Below are 12,167 nucleotides of genomic sequence, written 5' to 3' on the forward strand. Positions count from 1 at the left end.
CCAATCTGAGCGCTTATAGCTCACCATAAAATCCACATATTTCAATGAAATTGATGTCGCTTTATAGGATTTTTTACGTTCTCTCTAAATATGTGTTTAATTTATGTGTGGGTCTTCCAGAAAGTTCACAAATTCTGGTTTTTAGACTTGACGCATATTTTTTCATAATTGATTATCCACAATAACTCGAAAACCGTTCGAGATAGGACAAAGTTGGTAGGGTGTTTCATGTTTCACTTTGGCTCGTTTATCCCCCTTTCGTTTGGGAGAACATGTCACGTTCACCCTGTATATATATAGGCTACTCTATATACACACCGAGGTCTTAATTTTTAATTAATCGATTGCTAATACTAAATTTTCGAGTTAAATAGTTCAGACTGGATAAATAAGTTTACTAGTATTCAGTTTTTTTAGTTCCATAGCTTAAAATCAGATCGAAACAGGGCTGTATTTAGTCTTTTAGAACCAAGTACTATGTGTATTTTATGATTGTGGATATAATCTAATAAGTATATGTGAAAATTAAAAAAAGGGGAGAATTTCATAAACTTGGTCTTAGACCCGAACTGAAGACACTTATTTACGTTGGTACGATCACTTCTGGATACATATATACAGGTTGTTTCAAAAAAGAATCACCAAAATGGAAAGGCGATTCACACACACAGGCATATGATAACAATTCAAAATCGCATAGGAACGTATGTGCACCAATGCCATTCGGAGCCGCTAGTGGGAGTTGTTGCGTCACACACTATTAAATACACCTGGTATTTTTGAGAAGGTGTGCAGTCCACGCAGCATAAATGTAATGCGTATGTCAGTTCGTCTAGCAAAAATGTTGAGCATCTCTATATTAGTATTGTTCCAAAATAAATTATTGTAGAATGATTCATCTTCGTCATCCATGTATTACGTATTATTTTAAATGACGTCTGCTGCTTCCATATGGCGTTTGCGTACTTATGTTCCTCTGTGATTTTGGACTGTTATCGTATGCCTGTGCATTTCCCTTTTATTTTGGAGGTTTTTTAAACACCCTGTTTTTAAATTTAGTACGTATTTATTTATTGTGTTGTGTGTACGCATTTTATATATTGTGCATTTGCATTTTGTACGATATGTGTGTGTACGAAGAATGACATAAAACCGAAGATTTTCTGTTAAAATTCCTGATTAAATTACTTAGAATTCATCAAGATCACCCCATAACTCAGTAATTAGGTTAATAAATATGTCATTACTTTTCGAATATTCAGGAGTTTTACTCACTGAAATTATCTTTAGATAATAGTGTTCACATGTATATATTTAATCTTTTTATGAAATTAGATGTTATAAATACACTACTGTTATATTTTCGGCTAATTTTTTTTTCAATTTTTTTTCTTTAAGTACAGGCATTTTTTAGTCAAAGATTCTATTTACGCGTTTCGTAACTAATTCTTTACCATTTTCAGGCAGGGAGTTCCTTCATTAGTGTCAAGTTAATGAATAAATAGACATCAATTACACATATCGATATGAGAAAGTATTCTGTACAGCATATATATGTAAATATAGATATATATATATTAAAATTTGTACAACAGAGCCAATTATTATCAGTGAACACCAAACGTATGTATGTAAAATTTTTTCGAGTTTTGTACAAGGTTAGTAAACAAACAGATATAAATTGCACTTACTTTCTTAATTTTTCAAACATTGAAAACAACATAAAAAAAGGGAACAACAACATCTGAGAGGAAACACAACTGCTTTTATATGTGAGAAAGGGAAAATTTCACGAAAGTCTTATTTCCCAGATTTTCGGAGAAAATGCAATTACTGCAATGCAAATAATTGCTGGTTCTGAACTAATTACGACTTGTTTTACTTTCAACTTCAACGTGCTCTTTCATAAGAGCTTCATCAACACGAAAATAAATTGCCGAAAAATTTGAGACTAGGAAAAGGCATTTTTCACTGCTTAGAGAGAGTGATTGCGTTGGAATTTTTGAGACAGAAATCAAAAGAATTCAATCTTTAGGTATCAAAAAAAAAAAAAATTATGGGAGAAAGATTGGCTCTATTAGAGAACGTAATCTTAATCAAAAGTCAAATTTGGTGTAAATCCCGATTAGCCATGAAAAATTCCAGAAAAACTCGCAATTAATAAAATATAAAAATTGTGAAATTCGAAAGAAAGGTCATCCCAGCTATTTTCTGGAAACACTGTTCTTTTTTATAAATGTTTAATAAATTTTTTAGTAATCATTGAATTTTTTTATACTTCTTCCCGCATCAAAAGATTTATCAGGCAAATAGTATTTAGTTTTACTAGTATTTGTGACGAGAAACAAAATAAATTTGAAATAGTTGTTTATGAATGAGGTTCTCTTCCTTATAAAGCTATTTTGCTTGAAAATTATTCTCCATGATTGAAAAATTGATTGATCTCTGATTATACATATATATGTCTCTATTGTAAAAAAATTCTTCCTAAAATTAGAGGGATTCGACTTTTCTTTTTTTACTGAACTATGAAATCGAGTGAGATCATATAAACGTGTAAAAACTGTTGCGTGAAAGCAAAACAAATCTTGATGAAACATATTTTGAATGTTTGAAAAATTCAAAAATATGCGCGATTTTCTGTTCAAAACTAAAATCACAGCGGAAAAATGAAACGAAAAATAAAAATAAGAACATATATGAGAACAAATATTAATAACATTGTTATATGTATAAATCGGCACTTCTTTTGCGTCTTCTTCTTGCTCATAATATGGCACGTGTCGTTGTCCGTAAATTCAATTCAATTGTTCTTGAAATTTCAATTTTATCTTAAACAGAGTCAATTCATTGCTCTGATTCGCGAGTTTGACACTTGGCTTCCATTGACCGATGAACGCTCTAATGTTTGTATGTGTGAAGTAATGAACGTGAGTAACAGTGCATGTGTGTGTGCACACATTTGCAGTCCTAATTTTATATTCGTTCCAGTAGCTCGCTTAAATCACTTTGTATCCATCCAATTGGTCCAATGTATGTACAAATGGTTTCGATATATCTTCGTTCGTCCTTGCAGTGTTTTTAATGTCTGTAAAGACATGGAACACTGTTGAAAAGACATCAATTAGCTCACAACCGCCAATCTGGTGCAACATAGTTCCATCGTCACTTGGATGTTACAATAGAACTTCCGTATGACTGACCATTGCACGTCGGTAATGCAAAGGGATTCATTGCAGCAAATGGGGATGACACGATACTTCCCATACCTATAATAGAAATATGATATGAATAGTAACACATCTGATAAAACCATCAAGAGTGATGTGCAGAACATCATTTCTAAAATTGACAAGAATTTTAATGACGAAGAAATAATTATAAAAAATAACGTCTCTCTATATAATGAACTTTTTGATAATATGAGACTTGACTGCATATCAATTTTATATTTTATCGTATGTCTGTAAAAATTGACAGATTGATAAAGGAGAAAATGTCTTCAGTTTTCAATTACAGTAAAACCTGTCTTTGACAGAACCTGTATTATGCGGAAACCTGTCTTCAATGGAAAAAAAACCTGGATTAAACAGAACCTGTCTAATGCGAAATGGAAAGAAAAATTTTACCCTTTTTAACGGAAAATTTCACACAAACACTTAGAGTGCTTCGTGACCAGGGTTTCATACAAAATGTTAAGTGGCTCTACTGAATTTTTTTATGCAATCTCTGCTTGCCAATGTGAGTTCTAAATCACCCACCTTTAGATTAGCAAAAAAACCATTTCCGTATTGTACTTAATGCTGTGGTTTAAATGTGTAATGAGTCATATTAAGTTAAAAAATTAAAGAAGCTACACAAAACATACAGAATACCTTTAAAAAAAGTTTATCAAGACTTTTCGCAATATACTTGCGATATCTCAACCGGAAACACATTTAAGTCAGAATTCTCTGTCACAGTTTCGGTAGAGTTAAAGACTGCTGGGCAAGAATCATGCTATTATTATAGTAAGGAAAAGTTCGAAAAGTCAACATCAAACTCAAAAACTGACTTAGATGCAGAGAATTACTCACGCCTTTCAATTTATTATTATTTGATTTTGAATACACCGCAACGAGCAATTTAATTTCGCAATTTTTTTTTATTTTCACTTACCATTGAAAAGTCCAGGTGAACCAGGCACGGCCATGTTACCCAAGTTAGCGGGACTTCCATATCCTCCGTTCATTGCTGCTGTGCCGTAGGAGCTGCCGTTAGCACTGTGTGGCGTCGAGGCATTGGAGCCATATCCTCGTGGTGAGACACTGTTACTCTGCGTTCTCCCATAATCTACACAATCGAAGTAATTTTAGTAAATCGTGAGTCGATGGAAAATGTAATGCTCAAAATAATTCATGAGTATATTTAAGAAATTATTGCAAACAAATTTTAAAACTAAATCTAACTTGCATGCATGAAAATTAAGTTAAACTGCAGACTGTAATATCGTCAGATTCGATGAACATCAGAACAAAATGTATAAACATTATACATACTATCCAATCTTTAAGTTATGTAAATACAGGGTGTCTCAGCATCAGGTTTACAAACTTTTAGGAGGGGTAGGGTATGCCTAGACGACTCGCAATCACATAGCAATGCATGGTTAGAAATGCTTCCCTGATGCGGTAGGGTGCACAGAAAACATCAGAACTGAAAGCACACCACGCAAGTTAACACGCGTTTTAATAATAAATGTGCATCGAAAAGTAATAGAAGTCAAAGGTATTCAAAGTGTCATCCGAGAGCTCTAACGCATGTCTCACATCTCAGGCGCATTGAATTTCTAACATTCTGGAAGATTTCGGGCATGTGTCTAGGACTCCCCGGCAATGCAGGCAACAAGTTCCTTAGTGCTGTCAACAGGGGGGCTATACACCAATGTTTTGTTATGCTTCCAGTCCAGAAGAAGTAATCAAGGTATGATAGATCCGGCGATCTCGAGTAGACCAATCCACCAAACGCCTGGAACCATCGCTCCCGTATGACGTCATATAACGCGTGAGAAAAGCATTTCCGATCCAGCAATGCTACGTGATTCCGACTCGTCTAGGTGTACCCTACCCCTCCTAGAAGTTTGTACATCTGATGCTTAGACACCCTGTATATGTGCTTGCTATGTCTAAGCCTCGGCAATGATTATACAGTGTTATATAAAAAATTTGGTCAATCCGCAAATAACAGTTGTTCCCAAAATTGGAAAACAAAATACGTGAAATAAAATCACTCCGTCAAACGGGGTGAGAATTTTCACATGTGAAGAAAATTCAAATTTTACGCCAAAATATTCTTGCCTAATTTTCACCAAAAATTTTGCGCCATTTTATTTTTTTGGTCTTTCAAATTTGCTTAAATGTATACCATCACATTTATATGGTATTTGTAATTTCATATATAAATTTTGGGCGGGGGAAAAATAGCAAAATTTAGAAATTCTGCTCAGTTCTTGTTAAGTTGCCCTTACTTCTTAAACATCTGTTTTCCCCGTTATCAGGTGATGTTGACAGCGCCTTGCAATACTCGAACTAATTTTGTTGTCAACGAAGATAAACGTTTTTCTTTCCTTTGATTGCTCATATAAAGATGATCACGAATTTTGAAAAAATGATAAAATTCTGCTTGATTTTATCGTATTTTCGCAGGAGTTTAAGCACTGGAAGAGGATTGCACCAGACTTACTACTAAGCACATTTGTTGTTTAAATATGAGGAAAAAAATTGCTGCAATCATTTTATTGTAAAAATGATTTAAGATAAGACAAAAGTTACAATAAAAAAAGATGAGATTCCTGTTAGATTCGTGAAGAAGAACGTGGAAAAAATTCTTTTTCCCTGAGAATACGGATATTGTCACTGTGTAGAAAAGAAAAACATTGTTAGGAGTAACTTTCCCCCCAAAAAAGAAGAGTTCTCAAGAATGATATAATTTTTAAATACCATATAAGGTGTTCGGACAAAAAATTTGTCACCCCTTGAGAAATCACACAACTCCGCCCCCGGTTTTGATAACTACCTGGATTCGGTTAGGAAGGGAGACCACAAGGTTTTGCTGATAGGTCGCATCCAGTTTAAGCCACTCGCGGAGGATTAGATCGCTCCAATCTAACAAATTGCGGTGGTGATGCTGATTTCGGCATTTTACCCGCTGTTTCAAAAGGTCCCAAAGATTTTCAATGGGATTGAGGTCAGGTAATTTTGCAGGCTAGTCGAGATTTGATAGTGTGTGTGAATGCTCATCACACCAGTCCTGTAAACTTTGCTGTTTTTGTCTTGAAAAATGGGATGTCAACAGAAAACTCATCATGAACATGTTGAATGAAGGGCAGCGCCTGATCATTGAGCACGTTAAAATAAACATGCTGGTTCATGTTAGTGGTCACCTCAATGAGTGCGCCCAATTCATAGTACGAAAAACACCCCGAAAAATCACAGATCCCCCCCCCCCCTCCGTCCTGAATTTAACCTTGCACACATTAAGGATGAAATGTTTCATTGGGTCTTCGGTGCAATCGACGCCATGCGTCATTTGAATAAACAACGATTCGTCGGACAACATTACACCCCGCCAGTCAGATACTGTCCACGTTCGGTATTTTTGGCCCATTGAAGACGTAACTTTATGTGCCTGTGAGCAATGGCTTCTTGCGAGGCACCCGACTCCAAATTTCCATTGCATGCGGTTCCCGTCGCATGTCAGTGTGCGCGCAGTTTATCACGTGACTCGCCGGCGTGCTATCTGTACCGGTTTAACGACACCTCCGTACTTGCGCGCCAGGGTGACTCATTTTTTGTCCGATGAACTTATTTGTCAATGTAATCACAATAATCCAAATTTTATGTCTGTGGCATTCAAGTTATTCGATGGTCTCGTACTATCTACTTAATACCATGCTGCACCGGTTTGGGGTTTCTTCTATGCTGGCATGTTAGAAAGGATTCATACTAGCTTTATCAAGAAATTATTAAATATAAAAAAATATTTTTTGTCTCGGATATCTCATAAGAATTGAGCTTGGTTGATGCCCAATATATATATCCACCCAAATGTTGAATTAACTTGGGCTTGGCTTGTGAGATTGAACGAGAACCGGACACCAAAAATTTGCTTCCGTGAACTCTGCCGATGTGTAAATTCGGACAACTGAACAAACTCACTCAAGTCCCTTCTGGATATGTGAGGTCGATCTGATATCTGGCTCACACATCCTTTTTGCCTCACTCCAGCCACCTCCTTAAAGAATGCTGCTTTTTTTTTATCTTCAAAGACACTCACATTTCTAAATACCTCCATATCACACATTTTCCAATCCATATTCTGCCTAATGTGTTTAAAGATCCCTCCCCTTCATGCTGTTTGCATTTCTTCCGATTTATTGAGACATCCATTGGAACATCGTCTCATTTTATTTTTTCTACGACAACAGCTTTGACCCCTCTCCCTTTTCTGTACTCATTCGTTCTTTGCCCATGCGCCCAGGCAACATATTTGTAATGCATACTGGAATTATTTATTTTTTTGTCTATATATTTTGTATAAACTTTTTCTGAAATTGTATACATATACAATGCATAGATATAATTCTTAACTTTTTATTATTATTTTTGTATTTTCGCATGTATATATGTCGAAAATTTTCAATTTTCTTACAAATACAGTATTTGTACTGGCTTCGGAGTGTAATTATGTTCTTGCCATTTACTTACTAATTCATAGGCACGATGTGCAATAAAGTTTCGGTTTTCATTTTTCCGCATCCAAATTTTATATTTAAAAAAATATAGGCCTCAGATGCCTATCATACTTTAAATTATTCCTATCATACTCTATATGTATACAGTATATGCAGTACACTGTACAAACACACACACACACACACACACACACACATTCGTATAAACACCAGAATTTTTTTTTTTCACCAACTTTAAGTAAATAAAGGAATTGAAAGAGTTGGAGTTCTTCTCTCAGAACAAAAACACTGTCTCTTTTCCCGTTTCCAAAATGTGACCAAATTAAAGGTGCTTTACTCGACAACCTTTTGCAGCGGAGCGATCAGTTACTTTTCTGTCAAACGAGGTTGGACTGAGATCTCAGTATCCCGTTTGTGATATGCTAGGATACGTTCACACACGTAGAGGAAATCGCGCAAGACGTGCCTATGGACAATTTTCTGCGATTATCTATAAGTAGTCGCGCAACAAATAAGGTGTTCCGCGATTTCCCATAAACCAAAATCGCAGGTCTATTGTCATCCCATCCCTGATGGAAAACTTGCGACAATTTGCGCAACGTTTTGTGGATGTGGACGCTTGAATATATTGTGTTTATAGACAAAGTTGAGTGTGGGCGTTGCCTTAAAGACGTGAATTTTTTCTTTAAAATGTGTCTATTAATTGGGGTCGGTTTATACGCGGGTGTTTGGTTTTTAGCTTTTTGGCGGGCCTCAGTTGGAGGAAGGGGGGTGGGGTCGGTTTACACACAAGTATAATACGGTATGTATGTATATTCTAAATTGCAGTATGGTGGTCATTTTCACGATAGCTCTCAAGAAAACTCGTCATTAGAAAAAAATTTCAGTACGTACACGTTAGCCGCTGTTCGGCTGTGTAGTAATAGTAACGGAATCGCATCGCGAAGACCTGGGTTCAACCCCACCGGCCACAGTAAGGGTTGGCTGACGTTGGTTTTCTATGGTTTACCAAATTCGAGTCATCAATGCGAGCCGATCTCCGCGTTAAAAAGTCTCACCGCAGAGAGCAACAGACTTACAACAGTACAAATATTCAATAATCGCACTTCGCTCAAAAAAGGTGGCACCGAAATTTCACGCACAAAACTAGATACGCACTCAGACTGTGTTAAGTACACATGCACTAATTTGCCCAAGGCAGTAGACTGGAGTTCTGCTCGGTTTGAAAGCAAAAGTGTGTATTAATAAAAGTTGATATCCATATCTCCCACAAATCACAAATGTACGCGTTTTTTTTCAAATTCCAGATCGTAAACTAAAACTTTTTTGCAACACTAACAAAAATATTATTCATCAAAATAGCATCAATTCAGCGAGAGAAAATCAAATAAACAACAGTAGATGAAATAAATGTTATAGAGAAAAATAAGAACTAAAACTATACGTATTTGTGAGGCATGGATAGTTGAACAAAATCGTTAGCCGTAAATCCTTGTTGTCATATCATACTGAATACTGAAAATACTAACACATTTTGCATTTCATTTCAAAATGCTATTTTATTTACTAATTGATATAGTCAGGACTGATTTCTAGAGGTCTTTATATCTGTAGCCCTGGGCGAAAGTATAGTGTCATTAAACAGAAATTATCATTTGAACCTAATCACTCTCAATCAGGTATTTTGGTATGGATCACTCACTGGATTTGCAGCATCGGCGAGTGCAGTTTTTATGAGCAGACATAGATCAGGAGTTGTCTCTGGTGATTAATAAGTTTTTTTCTCGCAGAATGCTTTGTTATTATTATTTTTTATTTCTTCAAGACCTTAATCTTATAGTTGAGAATGTATAAATAATCGCAATAATTAATAATATAATATTATTACTTTTTCTAAATTTTCATTTTCAGCATTTATGGATTTGAAAGAAAACTATTCTTCTATAACATGTAATTGTTCGCTATATGCCCACATAAAATCAGACAGTCATTGATATTGGGGGAGACTTTTCTCAATGCTGATTTGTAGAATATTCGCTACGAAAGAATTAAATAAACGTTTCGTAAATGTGTATCATCTCAAGTTAGCGATTATTTTTTTAGCCTGCAGAAAGCCTAGAATATAGGCGTAGGAGGGAACGTGGGGCCAGGGCTCCCTACCGTTCTCCTGCACGTTGACGGCTAGCTGACCTGTGTAGGCATTGAAGCCGGACATGGCTGCTGCGTTGTTTAGCGCCGGTGACCGAGGAGCTGGAAGAGCGAGCTGGTTGTTTCTAGGCATACTGTATAGTGCTTCTGCCAAATCAGCGGCCCGCTTCAATATGATTTCCTAGAATAAGAGCCAAAACATGTCAATCGGACAACTGTGTGTGAATGTTTGTAGTTTCTCAATTAAATATCAAGAAATATTTGTTGATTTATTACATTATGTGACACAAAAATTAATTTTATACAATTAAATTCAACATCGAAGTAAAAATGAGTTATTCTTGAAAAAATTAGTTTCTATTTATATTTCACATTTTTTTTTTTTACTCATCAAACTATTGTTTAAGGATTTATTGCAAAGGTTTAGAAACAAATTAGGTGGGAAAGAGAGAGAGAGAGAGAGAACATTCAATGGGCAACGTCGTTAATCGGCAATTCTATCTGTTCTTCACTTTGAACACTTGAAAAATCATTTTTAAATGATCTTGCTTTTTTTTGTAGTTCATTAGCTTTTTTGCATTTTTGTTTATTGCGATAAGAAAACTATCGCAATAAAATACATGGTATAATTACCTTAGGAAGTTTTTCAGGATCACCTGGATGTCGTGGTATGAGTTTTGCAAGTCTTTGGAAACCGTAGTCTATTGTTGGTTCATTCAAAGCTGGACAGAGGATAAAAGAAATTGCAACATATAAAACGTTTTATGATGAGACAACTGTTCACAAAATTGCTTTAGTACAAGAAATGACAGAATATAAATTAGTATTGTGTACATAATATTACTACTGTGCGTAATTTTTTTTAATCCAGGCTCTCTCATTATTCCTATAATTCAAGTAAAATAGGAAAAAATGACCAGCTAAAAGAGGAAAATTCATCTGTAATATTCAATTCTCACCTCAAAGAAAAGGAAGGGAAAATACAGAGAAAACAAAATTTCTCTTCCCAGCCCCTAATCAAAAAATTATCAATGAATAATATTCCTACATCTCTCTATTATACTGAAAACATTTTCTTCGTAAGAATTGAATGAAAATTGGCCGAGATATCAAAAGGGAAATTCTCGATTTTACTACTTTTTCGTGCTAACATACCTAAGTCTCAAAAATTCAAGAACTTCGAAAAACAGCAAAATTCGAGAATTCCAATCATCGATATTTCAGTGGATCTTTTTCAATTGCGATCGTTCGAGTTTCTTTCGGTGTAATACAAAGAGGCGCACATTTTACTTATCGGAAATTTTTGATTGGGCAGTAAAATAGTTTATAATTTATATTGTTCATCAAATATCACAAAGCAATTTTACTCTCTTGGCTGATCAATGAAAATTTTTCATAGTTTACTTAAGTTTTAAAATGAATCATAGAATTATTATTTCTTTCAGACACTTGTATTCTGAAACAGAGAAACCCTCGGTCATCATTTTATAGTATAATGATTTAGATTAGAAAAAAAAAATCTGTTTTCAATATCAGTAATATTCATATCCAGCTATATAAGAGTTGTATTATTTGTGGGAAAATCTTCAAGACCCAATTGTGTAATGTTCTCTACTATTTTAGAAAGATGTCATTAGTTCATATCAAAATACTTCAATGTAAAGAATCCATCTAATAGAGATATTAATTATCATGTGGGTATACTTCTATGCTTCGTATGAGGGGAAAAAACCATCCTAAAGAAGATCAAGTGAAGATTGAACCGATACTTGATTACAGAATGAGACATGATTATAAAGCTACTCCGATTTTGATTAAATTTATACAAAACAAATAAATAAAGAAAAAACAATTAAAAATTTATGTGCTATCGTGTTTTTTTCTTTGAAAAATGAAGCAGGCGTAAAAATTATGTGCGGCACATCTTGTCGGTCAAAATAGTATCTATCTCGTCAAAATAGTATGCAACTCACCAGAACACTTTAAAAAGTAGGGCATTTTGATCTGAATATCTTTCATTGATTATTTTTAAACGCATTCAACATGTTGTTGCAAGCAGCTCAACATGATTCCTTTTAGTATGAAGACATGATAACAGCGACTTTAATTTTTTTTTTCAATTTGTAGATGTCACACAAAAATTAGTTTCTGTTTATACTTTTAACGATATTTTGAATCACTCTAGGGTAGAATATGGAGCCTAGATCATAGCGAAGGGAGGGTAACCGGAACATACAACCTCTGACAATAAAGTTCGGTGAATGAAGTCAGAACGGCCGATCTGGCA

The 12,167-nt window shown here is 34.8% G+C and overlaps 1 protein-coding gene across 4 annotated transcripts in view; it reads right to left on the reverse strand.

The window, feature by feature from the left end:
* Nucleotides 1-245: 245 nt before the first annotated feature.
* kn (EBF transcription factor knot) overlaps nt 246-12,167 on the reverse strand; it is a 301,491-nt gene continuing 289,569 nt past the window's right edge. For 3 of the 4 annotated variants that reach the window (XM_089239429.1, XM_089239428.1, XM_089239427.1), the window contains exons 11-14: nt 10,514-10,602; nt 9,893-10,061; nt 4,159-4,332; nt 246-3,269 (exon numbers count right to left, since the gene is read on the reverse strand). In XM_089239429.1, coding sequence (XP_089095555.1) covers nt 3,166-3,269; nt 4,159-4,332; nt 9,893-10,061; nt 10,514-10,602 — 536 coding nt within the window. In that variant the 3' untranslated portion in view covers nt 246-3,165. The remainder of the gene's footprint in view (nt 3,270-4,158; nt 4,333-9,892; nt 10,062-10,513; nt 10,603-12,167) is intronic. The other variant, XM_089239430.1, reaches the window with a different exon arrangement.

This window comes from Pholcus phalangioides, unplaced genomic scaffold, assembly GCF_987345545.1.
Source record: "Pholcus phalangioides strain wild (caught in Gottingen) unplaced genomic scaffold, Ppha-v1.0 ptg000011l_1, whole genome shotgun sequence".
Classification (NCBI taxonomy): Eukaryota; Metazoa; Arthropoda; class Arachnida; order Araneae; family Pholcidae; genus Pholcus; species Pholcus phalangioides.